The 12,845-nt window shown below is 35.7% G+C and overlaps 1 protein-coding gene across 4 annotated transcripts in view; it reads left to right on the forward strand.

Moving 5' to 3' along the window:
• The window catches only part of PAXBP1 (PAX3 and PAX7 binding protein 1), a 39,835-nt gene that overhangs the window by 490 nt on the left and 26,500 nt on the right, over positions 1 to 12,845 (forward strand). For 2 of the 4 annotated variants that reach the window (XM_056826067.1, XM_056826069.1), the window contains exons 2-5: positions 1,219 to 1,347; positions 7,130 to 7,321; positions 9,271 to 9,492; positions 11,405 to 11,508. In XM_056826067.1, coding sequence (XP_056682045.1) covers positions 1,219 to 1,347; positions 7,130 to 7,321; positions 9,271 to 9,492; positions 11,405 to 11,508 — 647 coding nt within the window. The remainder of the gene's footprint in view (positions 1 to 1,218; positions 1,348 to 7,129; positions 7,322 to 9,270; positions 9,493 to 11,404; positions 11,509 to 12,845) is intronic. The other 2 variants (XM_056826068.1, XM_056826070.1) reach the window with 1 other exon arrangement.

Genomic DNA, 12,845 nt, shown 5'->3' on the forward strand with positions numbered 1-12,845 from the left:
TAACCGTCATCGCCGCCCGGCGCCTCATCCCGTGGGGTGCGAGCGCGGGGAGTCTTCCGGGGACCCCCACTCCTGTGGAGTTTTGGAGGATCCACACTACCCCGACCCCCCTCTCTCATGCACACACTGCGCTCTTATGCCTTTTCGCCTCGTGTCCCCTCGGGAACGTGGCAGGCTCACTCCCTACCCCCGGGAATTTTGACCTTAAGTCTTTTCTTATTTCCGAAATACTTCCCACTTCGAAGGAGAGAGGCTACATTTTAGCACTGCACCCTGAATGAGACGTACCTGGTCTCTGATACCTCCCAGCTGACTCCTAGTGCCAGAGCAGCAGCCTGTGGGAAAAGAAGGGGGGAAGGAGTGTATATAGTTGTTTATAGAAAACATTTTTATATGTGTCTCCCTCATTTGCGATTCTAGACACACACTTTCTTCTTTTTATTAAGTGCGAAAGAATAAATGAGAAGTTTGGGGAGCCTTTTTAAAACCTGAATTAAAAACATGAATTCTTTCTTGCTTTCTTTTTAAACTGAATTTGCCTAAGTGCATCTGATAGGCCATGAATGAAATGTATTTATTTCTCTTGAAAACCCATGCTTGGCTAATGAAAGTCACATTACACTGGAAGGGAACCTCAGCTTTCCTTTTGATTGGATCTTGGTTTGCTTCTTTGTATTTGTGAGAGCAGGATTTGTTTGGGTTAGAGATAATTTCTTACAAATTAAATGAGATAATTTTTGCAAACATTAGGAAGCTATATAAATAGTAGCTCTCATAAAAAGGTTTCTTTTTGGCCAGACTACACCATATTTTAAAACATAAAATTGATGGGCCATGGAGTGTAGACCTCCCTTTGAAATATCAAAGCTAGAAATTTAGACCTGGGAATTAACTGGCAAGTTTTGAGTTATTAAAATTATTAAAAATTTTTAGTATTTGGGGGGCTAAGTGCTTTATTTTAGTGTCTTCTCAGTAGCATAGGGGTTTTAACATTGGAATAGAATGTTTCATCAGTCTTTTAGATGCTATTAATAGGGAGCAGAAAACAAAATCTTTACTTCTCCTTGGTGCTTAATATAAGTGAGATAAGCAACTTTAGAATGGGTTAATTATTGGAATGTAAGTGTTGATCCCAGGAACTTAGTTGTTTAAACATTATGACAGTTTTGAATGTGCCCAATATAAATGTTTTACATGCATATTTTTTTCTTTTTAAAGAAACTGAAGAAGTTTTCAAAGTGAAGAAATCAAGTTATAGCAAAAAAATAGTAAAACTACTTAAGAAAGAATATAAAGAAGATCTTGAAAAATCAAAGGTTAAGACAGAACTCAATTCATCAGCTGACGGTAAATAGAAAAATCTAATATATTAACTGTATAGTCTGGGTATTCAATAAATTTGAACTAATTTGGGGGGAACCTCTTTCCAGTAAAACATTTATTACATAATAGTTATGAAATTACAGCGTACCTATTTAAAAAAAGTATTAAATCTTTGACTACCACTAGAATTCTCTCATTACCATGGCATTATGTCACCTATGTTTGTCATTTAGAAATAGCTATGATGGGAGCAGCTAAGTGGTTTAGCAGATTAAGAGTCAGGCCTAGACACAGGATGTCCTAGGTTCAGATATGGCTTCAGACACTTCCTAGCTGTGTGACCCTGGGCAAGTCACTTAACCCCTGTTGTTTAGACCTTACTGCTCTTTTGCCTTAGAACCAACACACACTATTGGAGTCTAAGAAGGAAAGGGTTTAAAAAAAAAAGGAAGAAAGAACCATGATGTAAAAATGGAGAGGACTGACTCCCAGGTCCCCTTTGTCTTTTCCTTTTCTGTTGCTTTTGGGAGCTGTGTGTAGATGGTCTTAAATTTCAAGTTGATATAATTTATATTCCCAACCTTTTTTTTTTTAAATGCCTCTTCACATAAAGGTGATAGTTGAATCCATGGTAGTTGATGAAATCACCAATAGAGAGAAAAAGATAAAGGGCTACATGGCAGGACTTATTATATACTCACATAGAGTATAAAGACATAGATGATAACTACAAGAGAGACTAAAAATCTCAGATTGGTGAGAGGAATACAGTGACAAAGTGAGAAAAACCTCAGGAGGAGAAAGCAATTCGAATGAAGGTGTGGTCCATAGTTTCAAATGACCAAAGGGATAGGAAGTGAAGAAAGATAAGGTATGACCAAAAAAATAGTAGCTTTAGCTCTATTATATATTTAGTCATTGTTGACCTTGTAAAGAAGTTTTACTTAAGTGATGAATGAAAACTACGTTTTGAGAGATTGAGAAATTGAGAGGTACAAAAGAGGAGACAACAAACATAGAAAACTTTTTCAAGGAGTTTGGAGGGAAAAAAAGCTAGATGTTAGGATCTAATGAATGTGGGAATTATAGGGCAGCTAGGTGGCTCAGTGAATAGAGCACCAGATCTGCAGACAGTAGGTCCTGGATTAAAGTCTGGTCTCGGACACTTCCTAGCTCTGTGATCCTGGACAAGTCACTTAACCCCAAATGCCTACCTATATCCAAAAGTTGTTTTTGTTTGTTTGTTTGTTTAATGAAGTAGAAAAGAGTCAGTGTTTAAGGAGAAATTGAAAATTAGAAAGAGAGGGGATAATTGAAGGGGCAGACTCCCAGAGAAGATAAGAGGACACTGGCAAGGAGAAAGCTATCTATTACTCTGAGGAATAAGCAGAGGAGAGAATGGTAGAAAATATAGAAATGATAAGAACTATCAAATTGGGGGAAAGAATTAATAAACATTAATGAGGTCCCACCATGTGCCAGGCATTTTGCTAAATGATGACCAAAAAAAAAACATTTCCTGTCAAGCTCAGAATTTAAAAGAAGAGACAACATATGAACTAAGTATAAATAAGCTGAATACAAAATAAAAAGGAAATAATAAAGAGAAAGCACTAGAATGTGGAAGTGGAATATTTGTAGATGATAATTAGGTCAAGAATATGACCATCCCTGTTTGGCTGAGATGAAGTGAAGATATAAGTCAAATCAAGGGAGTTGAAGTTGAACTAGGAAGCAAAGACATTTGAAGAACAGGTGATAAATTTGATATTCCCAAGAATAAGGGCAGAAATTAAAGTGGCGCAAACATTGTGAGCCAGGTATAGAACTTCTTGAGAAAGAAAATTATCTGGGAGCTAGTAGATGATAGCCACCAAGATCTGAATGGAGTGAATCCCAAAGGAGGAGAGATTTCTGAATAATGGTGATAAAGGAAGGATCTTATTATTTATTTTTAAGTATTTTCCCATGGTTCCATGATTCATATTGTTTCCTCCCCTCTCCCTGAGCTGACAAGCTTATACATGTATTAAGGGATACTATATTTTTGGTGGACAGGAGGAACCAGATTTTTCGTGATTGCCACATGGATGGAGGATGAAAGGAAGAGATCTGCAAAAGTCTATTTTTAAGTGGTAGAATGGGGGGTCTGTAGGACATGGTGGAAAGGAAGAAGGATGGGATGAGACTAGAGAAGGTATAGTGCTGATATGATGAGGATAGTAGGTAGTATGAGGAGGAAGATTCTTACAAGGGAAAGCTTCTAGGGTGTGGTTAGGTAGGGAGGTTAGTGGAAAATGAAATATATAGGAAAAGAACACATCAGAATAACTTTTTAATGACCAAAAGAAATTAAAGTGCAAAGAGATATAAACAAAAAGAATGGCATTGTTACTACTTGATTTAAAGTAATATATGCACTTTTTAAAAAGCTACATAACAAATTCCATTTCATATAGAACCCTCTTTGTATGTTGAAATGTTTTTGTTTGATGGTTATTAATTGCACTGTAATTTTTTTGTAACATAAGCAACAGGAATGACTGAATATGTACAGAATAGAGATATGGCAACTACTTAAGTGTCTTCAGTATTGTAGATATGAGATAAGTGCTTTAATTAGGGTAATAACTCTGGAAATGAAAAGAAAGGGATTGGTTTGAAGTTAAAGGAAGAAACAGTAAGACTTGATGACTAATTAGATATAAAGAGAAAAGAGAGAAAGTCATGTAAAAAAATGGCCAAGGCTTTAAGATTGAGAGTAATGAGAACATTAATATAAAAGGGAATCCACAAATGAGGGCCAATTTGTGGGAGGAAAAATGATGGCTTTAGATTTTTTACTCATCCAGGTAAAAATGTAGCAGGCAGTTCAAGAAGAAAGGCAATTTTGGAGAGGTCAAGTTGGAAACCTAATGAGGGAAGTCCAAAGTGTGAATAAGGTCCTTTGAAGAATATAGGGTTACTTTAAGGACATAGGAGAACGAAGTAGAGAAGAGCAAGATTGTTACAGCTAACAAGGGAGGAGAGAATTTCTGAATGGGTTCAGAAATCCTTGAATGCTCCAGTTTTAGTGCCAATAATTTTAAAGTAATTTGTGAGAAAGTACATGGGATATGGCAGGTGTAGAGTAGTTATTTGAGAAATCTAACAAATAAAAAAAAAATGAATGGGATCTGGTACAATAAGAATTCTTAACCTGGAATTCATGGGTCAGTGGATAGGTTTCATGGGGATCTGTGAACTTGAATAAGAAATAAATTAAAGCTTTGTTTTCATTGATCTCTTAACTGAAATTTAGCATACCCCCTTTCATTATGAATGTAGGCAACAAGCATTCTGAGAAGGGATCTATAAGCTTTATCAGACCAAAAAAGGGTCCTATGGCCAAAAAAACCCAAAAACTTAGGAACATCCTGCCCTGGAGGGAACAACATATTTTCCTGGGATAGTGTTGTTAATGTTTTTTATTTTGTTTGTTTATTGTTTGTTTTTTTAAGATAGAAGGAATTATTCATATACGTTCATAGGGAAAAAAGCCAGCAGTGATGAAAAATGCTAGAGAGAAAGGAAAATTGATGGAGCAAGGCTCTAAAGGAGTTAGAAAACAATGGAATTAAAGAAGGTGGCACATGCCTCTTTCTGAGACTGGAAGGAAGGCAGGCAAAGAGAACAGGTGTAAATTGGTCTTTTGGGCAAGATAATCAAGATAACACATGCTAGGTGACCTGGATCTGATTTAATTCAGTTCAGTAAGCATCTAAATGCCTACTCTCTGCAAGGCATTGTACTAAGGACTGGTCATTTTAATAAATAGTTCCATGTTTTAAGCAGCTAACTTTCTATTTGAGGGATAAAGTATATGCACAGAAAAGTGAATACAAAATACATACAGTGGTATAAAAAGTGGCACTAATAGCTGCCAGGCATCAGGAAAGGCGTGAAGTAGGAGTAAACACCTAGGCTGAGTCTTGAGGGGAGCTAGAGATCCTAAGAATTCATGGTGACAAAGAAGAGCATTCCAGCCATGATGACAAGAGATGAAATAGGAATGTATATAAGAAATTGCATTAGGCCACTTTGGCTGGTATAGAGGGAGTAATGTTTAATCATCCTACTGAATATTAGTTTGTTGTTTTTCTTGGAGTGGTGCAGAGTTGATTTGGAAAGAATTCTGAGGATGAGAATTGAGGAAAATCTCTTATTATAAATAATTTATAATATTAATTGCTTATATTAGCTACATGGCATTCTTACATTTTTCACTTCTTTCAGTATAGTATTAACTGTAGTAGCATTTTAGTCCTCTCTTTAGAAATCTTCTAAGAACAAAGATTATAACAACGTTAGCCAGATAAGAAGGTTGGATAAAGGTATAGCTTCCAGCACAAGGTTTATTACAAATGGCTGAGGAGAAAGCATTGATACTTTGTGTGGACAGGTTGACCAGGCCTAAGGCCTGCCTGAAGGAAGGGACTTGTACACCAGGACTTGATTACCTAAGCACAGAAGGTGAGGCTATATTCGTTTCTAGATTACTAGACAGCTGATACAAAGCAATTCCTTCTAGGACTTCCCAGCCTGTAGTGCAAGTCATAGAATCATAGATTTAGAGTTGTAAAAAACCTTAAAGATAATCTATTTCACTAGGGTTTAGACAAATTTTTAAAATTCTTTGATAACTGAATATAATTGGTTTCTTTTGTAAGCCTGTCTTTTATGTATTTAAAAATCATTCTGGTAAGAATTCTTTGAGCTTCATCACACTGACAGGGGTTTATGACACAAGAAGAAATTAAGAACTCCTGATTTTGTCCAACACCCTCATTTTATAGATGAGGAAATTAAGGCTCCAGAAGTGGAATGACTCACATAGAGGTCGAAATGTTAAAGAAATTATTCTAATGCACATTGAATTTTCTGATACTTAAGTCTAATGTCCTTTCCACCGCCCTACAGCTGATTTGTTACAAATTCTTCTTCTTCATATATTAGGAAAAAATGAATGAAACCCTATGGTTTTTGAATCCATAAAACGTACTTGAGAAAGACACATTAAAGCTTACTGGAGGGGGCAGCTGGGTGACTCAGTGGATTGAGAGTCAGGCCTAGAGATGGGAGGTCCTAGGTTCAAATCTGGCCTCAGACACTTCCCAGCTGTGTGACCCTGGGCAAGTCACTTAAACCCCATTGCCCAGCCCTTACTCTTCTGCCTTGGAGCCAATACACAGTATTAACTCCAAGACAGAAGGTAAGGGTTCAAAAAAAAAAAGCTTACTGGGGCTTTTTCAACTCGTCATAGACAACTAATTACTTCAGGTTCAAATTCTAGAATTCTTGAGGAAGTCAAAGATATTTGTACTATACTTCAACCTAAAGCCTAAAATTAAAAGAATAATTTTTAAATAATATTTAAGTGATCTTTAGGGATAGTAAAATCTAATCACCAAGAACTGAACAAATCAAACCGAATTTCTCACTACACATTTCTTGAGTATCTGGCATGTGCCAGGCATCGTGCTAAGCACTTTCTAATAATCATTAGAGAGGATGAAAAACATTTCACTCAAAACTTAAGATAAAGAGCAAACTACATAATAAAAACTGAGATGAACTATATTAATTTGGTATTCAGTATAATTTGTACACATCTTAGAGGGCAGTGGGAGAGGGGTTAGAAATTAGAGGGGCAACCTTCATTCTCAAAGCATTGTTCAATAAGGAAATCCTTTTCTTGGAATATATCCCTTTGCCTTCTCTAATTGCATTTCTGTGAAGTTTGGGGTAAGGAAATGTATCCTTTTAGAATTTTTTTTTTCAGCTGAACAGCCTTTGGACAAAGCAGGACAGACTAAAGATCTAAATCTAGAAGATGGAGCTATTATCTGTGAACATGGAGAAGAAGAAATGGAAGTGGAAAGTGAGAAGGAAGAAGAGAAACCAAAAGTTGGTGGAACTTTTTCAAGTGCTTTGTCGTCTTTGAATGTTTTGCGTCCAGGTAGGCACTAAACATTTATAATGTCAAATTATTGTATCTATTGTGCAATAGCCTATTCCAGGTTGCTTGAGATCCTTATTTCAGGGAGGAAAAGACGCTGCTAGATTCTTTGTGTGTGTGTGTGTGTGTGTGTGTGTGTGTGACATTAAGGTACAGGAAGTGGTACTTTAAGTTCTAGGTTGGGGTGGAGGGACCACTAATGTTTTTCTAAGATAATATACGTGCAACCTGTTTTATTACCTACATGAATAAATGTTATCATGGAATTACTAGAGGATTGATTACCTTTCCTCTTTGTCCAGGAGAAATATACAGGAGAAGTCAGAGTTGTAATTAATCCATATAATTGTTAACCTTTAAAAATTTATAGGGGGCAGCTGGGTAGCTCAGTGGATTGAGAGCCAGGCCTAGAGATGGGAGGTCCTAGGTTCAAATCTGGCCCCAGACACTTCCCAGCTGTGTGACCCTGGGCAAGTCACTTGACCCCCATTGCCTAGCCCTTACCACTCTTCTGCCTTGAAGCCAATACACAGTATTGACTCCAAGACGGAAGGTAAGGGTTTAAAAAAAAAAATTTATAGCTAGTTATTGGCAAGCCTGTAACTTAGACTCAGGTCTGAAATTTATAAGCTCTGTCCAACTATCTTTTTAAAACAATTGTTTTTAAGTTTTGGCAAATATCACTAAGAACCTTAAAACTTGCTTATTTCTCACATGTATGAAACTTTAAAAATTCTCATGAATATCATTCATTTCCAAATAGCCTTCCCTGTATACCTAGGCAGCCATCCTGTGTAAGAAATTTTCCTAAAGTGGGGAGGGGGGCAGCTCAGCAAAACTAACCATCTATGATGTTCTAAGCCCATAGTTTCCCACCGCCTCCCCCCTCCCGCTCCCCCTACAAAGCAGGAAAATGCATGTTCTCTTCTTTAGGCCTGAACCTCTTCATAATAGAGTACTCAGTTTGTTTTTGTTTTGGTTGGTGGTGTTTTTCTGTATGTGTTCTCTCCCTCTCTCCCCCAAAGCTGTAGAAATTGTGATTTCCCTACCCCTCCCCTCCCATCCTCAGTCCCTATTACAGCACTTAATAAGTAAAAGGTGCTTAGTCAGTGCTTGTTGATTGATATATTTCTTTGTTGTTAGACGTTCTGTATATTATTATTCTGGTTTTGTTTGCTTTGCATCAAGTCTGTACTTCTCTGAATTCTTCATATGCATTGTTTCTAATAACATTAATGTTTTATTATGTTTTTTGTATCTCAATTTGTTTAACCATTCTCTATAACCAATAGAGCACCTATTTACCTTAGTTCTCTGCCATTACCAAAAAAAATGCTTCTATGAATATTTGGTTATATAAGGGATATTTTTCCAGTCTAACCTCTTAATGTATATGCATACTACTGGGAACTCTGTCAAATAGTATGGGCATTTTAGTGATTTTTTTTTAGCATAATTCCCACTTGCTTTCTAGAATAGTTGAATGAATTTGCACCTCTAAAATGCTACTTTTATTATCTGTAAAGCATCTATAATGCTGGTAAACCTAAACTAAATAGCTAATAAGTAATACTGAGCAAGGTTTGAAATCCTACCAACTTCCTTCTATATTGTATCCTTCAGTAGTTTGATCTGGATTGAATAAATGGGGACTGGGTCTTGGTGAACAAGAGAAAAAGATTATATGGCTAGTACTAGAAAGTAGTTCTTACAAAGCTGTTTTGAGAGACGGTAGCTTCTGTACAGTTTAGCTCTATCTTGTACAGTGATCTGCATATAATGGGTGCAGATAACTGCTTATTAACTGACTTCTCAAGCTCTAAGAGTAACTCATGATTTCTGTCCTATTTTATACACCCCTTTCTTTAAAATGTACTAAATTTGTACTTATAAAAAAGAAGACTTTTCCCACTGAATTATATTATTTAAAAACAATTATTTGTTTCTAGGGGAAATCCCAGATGCTGCTTTTATCCATGCTGCTAGGAAAAAACGTCAAATGGCCCGTGAACTCGGTGATTTTACACCACATGATCATGAGCCTGGTAAAGGCCGCCTTGTTAGAGAAGATGAAAATGATGCCAGTGATGATGATGATGATGATGAGAAACGTCGAATAGTTTTCTCTGTTAAAGAAAAGTCACAGAGGCAAAAAATTGCAGAGGAAATAGGTAACATCTCAATACTTTAATAGGGTATATAATCCTATTAACATGCTAATAAATGTTTCTTATAATACCACACATTTTTAGCAACCATAGTTTGGATACTATTTTTTCTTGCTGACAAAAATGTCTTAATGGAATTCTTTGAAATATGAAAAGTAGGGGCAGCTAGGTGGCTTAGAGGATAGAGAGCTAGACTTGAAAACTAGTTTAGTTTTGGTTTTCTTCAGATCTAGCCTCAGATATTTCCTTAGCTGTGTGACCTAGGCAAGTTATTAAACCCCAATTCCCTAGTTACACACTTTCCTGCTTTGAACCAATACTTAATATCGAATCTAAGAAGATATAGGTTAAGAAAAAAAGAAATATAAAAAATGTATGTGGTAGAACTTTGAACAGGATTGTGTGTTTTATCTTTGGTTTTGTCCACATGGGTATTCCCGCATTCAAGTACCTTCTTATCCTATGCAACTTTTGTCTATGTCCTCACTCTTTCAGAGCATATACCCAGTACCCCAGAATGCTATATTTAAGTATGTGTGGTTTTTTAAAAAGTTATTTGGTGGGTTGTAGTTCAATTCTCAGACTGTTTACTTTCATTCCCACCCACATGATCTGCCTACTTCTTTTCCTAATCATATACTTTCTGGATATTATCTTTTATACAGTGTCTTCTGCTATAATCATCTTCGATGTTACTCTAAAACCTACTTTTTGCCTACCACATTTTCTTTCTTCTAATCTTTCATTTAATTTTGTTTTCTACTTAATAAGTTTTTTTTCTCCCTCTACCATATCATATATATCACCCACAGTTTTGATTCTTTAGAAGCTGCCTTGTTTGGAGCCATTCAGTATCAATAGGCAAATACAGGTAGTAAAAAAAATTTGTGTCACAGAAGCTTGGGGAGGAACTGCAAAATTTTCAAAATGCCATTCATCCTGCTATCTTATTCAATTCTAGGCTAGGCAAATGCCCATCTGGAGGGCCTGCCCATACACTAATGGTCTGGCCAAAACAAATTTTTTTAATTCACTTGTTTTTTCTTGTGTGGGTTTTTGAGCGAATCTTATTGAAGGAGCCCTACAATTTTGATAAAGAAGTAGTGAAAAAAGAGGAGAATCTTGTACTTTTATATTCTTAAATAGATTTATGAGATAATTAAGATATCTGCTATGTTTTTTACATGCAAAAGCTTTCTTGTTCCCCTCTCAATTCACAAAGTAAAGCCAAATGTGTACATTTATACCATTTTCTTGTAAGTTTTGTAGAAAAGAGAAGTAACATGGATCATTAATTCCTGGTGTTTTTGAAGTCTCCTTTTAAAAATACCATCTTGAAAGTTAATCCCACAATGCTTCTAAAATTGCCACTGCCAGCGTAGATTTCTTTTTCTTTTCTTTTTTTTTTAATTTTGTTTGATCCAAATACATCCCCTTATGGTTCTTTGGATTCCAGAGTTTTTAAAATCCAAATATTATAATTCCACTGACATTGATAATAATAAGTCACTTTAGAATTACTGACAGATCTGTTCTATTTTCTGCCATTTGTATTTATTTTATGGGTCATCATAGTCAGAGAATGCATAACCCAGTAGCTAACCTATTGGTGATAAAGTACTGGAACTTCTTTGTATTTAGGAAGGTTTAATCCTTAAAAAGCAAACTTTTTTAAGTGGGATCTTACTCAAAGTCTTTCCAGCATGATAGAGCCTACCAAAATTTGTGTTATACTGACCTAGTCTTTGCAAGCCTAAAGATACTTACATATTAGGTCACAAAGTATAGGCAATGTGTGTGTTCTATGTGAAGAAAACCTTAACTAAGAAGTTGAATGAACTTTAAGATATGTAAAATGAGCATTATCACGAGATAATTTATATTGTTCTTTTTAAAAAATGAAATATTTGTTTAGGTATTGAGGGAAGTGATGATGAAGCCTTAGTAACTGGGGAACAGGATGAAGAACTAAGTCGATGGGAACAGGAGCAGATAAGAAAAGGAATTAACATACCTCAGGCAAGTCCTAAAAATTAATTTTTTATGTATTTTTTATTTCTTATGTATTTTTTTAAGCTAATCCAGATCATTAGTTGTTTTAAAAATTCTTATGTTCTCAATGCACATCAGCAGTCTTATTGTATAAGCCTGTTAGCTATGTCAAATACTCTCAAATTTTGGGAGGAGACCTTTTAATAAATATGTTCTGAAAAAAAGACACTAAAATTCAAATAATTCTATTTCATTATCTGAGTCTGGCAACCATTCAGTGAGTTTCTAGTAAAATTATGTGAGGCCAATAGAGAGACATTGGAATTTTAGAAGGAGCCATATTGTGTTTTGCTTTTTCCATCCAGAAAAAAAGAAATTTTCTGTTTCCTCAGATAAAATTATTGGCTAGGGATAATGCTCATCACTATTCTAACTCCTCTTCAAAGAAGAAAAAGATGTCTATACTTGTAGAAAACTGTAAACTACCTAGTAGAAGGCAGTACTGAATTGTTGACTAAAGGGAATGATGTCCAGAGGAAATAACTTGACTAAAAGACCTGAATTTGATTTCTAACATTTAATTGGTCTGTGATGTTGGGCAAGTGATTTAAATGTCTCAGATCCTTGGTTTCCACATCTATATAAAGAGACTAAAAATATTTATATTACTTACTCACCAGGACTATAGTAAATTAAAAAGCACTATATTTGCATAGGCAATTATTTAATTGTCATCTTCCTTTCGTTTAAAATATATGTTGTGAAAGATTTTTTACTTCAATAGTATAAAAAAGATATAAAGTATTACTGATACCACTGTTCCAGGCAGAGCTATGCAGGTAAATGTTTAATGACTAGCTTTCGAGGTAGGGGGCAGAGATATACTGACGAAATAATTTTAAATTTAATTTGCATTAATATTTTCTCCATTTTCTTATGCCTAGTCAATAATAATAAATCAAGCTGTGATTTTTTTGTAGCATTGGCTTACTATGAAATTTTAATGGTCAACTTTCGCAAGCCAATATGAACTGGCTTTTGCCCACCCCTGGTCCTATGTATAAACTGCCCTCCTGGAAGAGGAAGTGAAAGAACTTAAGTAATGCCTCCCTACACTCCAGGTGTTAGGGACAATGAAGTGTTCTTAAAGAAAGTTAAGGCAGGGCTCCAGTTAGGAGGGGAAATTCTTGACTGTTGTCAGGAGGCTTAGAGAATAGATGAGTATTATACAGAAGGAGGAAGAAAAGAAAAGGATAGCTGTAGACTTAGTCCTAAGAACAGATCTCAGGTTCTTCCTGTAGAGGAGGGAGCTATATAGTCTGAGAAGAAAGCAGCTATCTGCCCTCCAAAGAATGAAAGAGTCA

This window comes from Monodelphis domestica, chromosome 4 (assembly GCF_027887165.1).
Source record: "Monodelphis domestica isolate mMonDom1 chromosome 4, mMonDom1.pri, whole genome shotgun sequence".
Lineage (NCBI taxonomy): Eukaryota > Metazoa > Chordata > Mammalia > Didelphimorphia > Didelphidae > Monodelphis > Monodelphis domestica.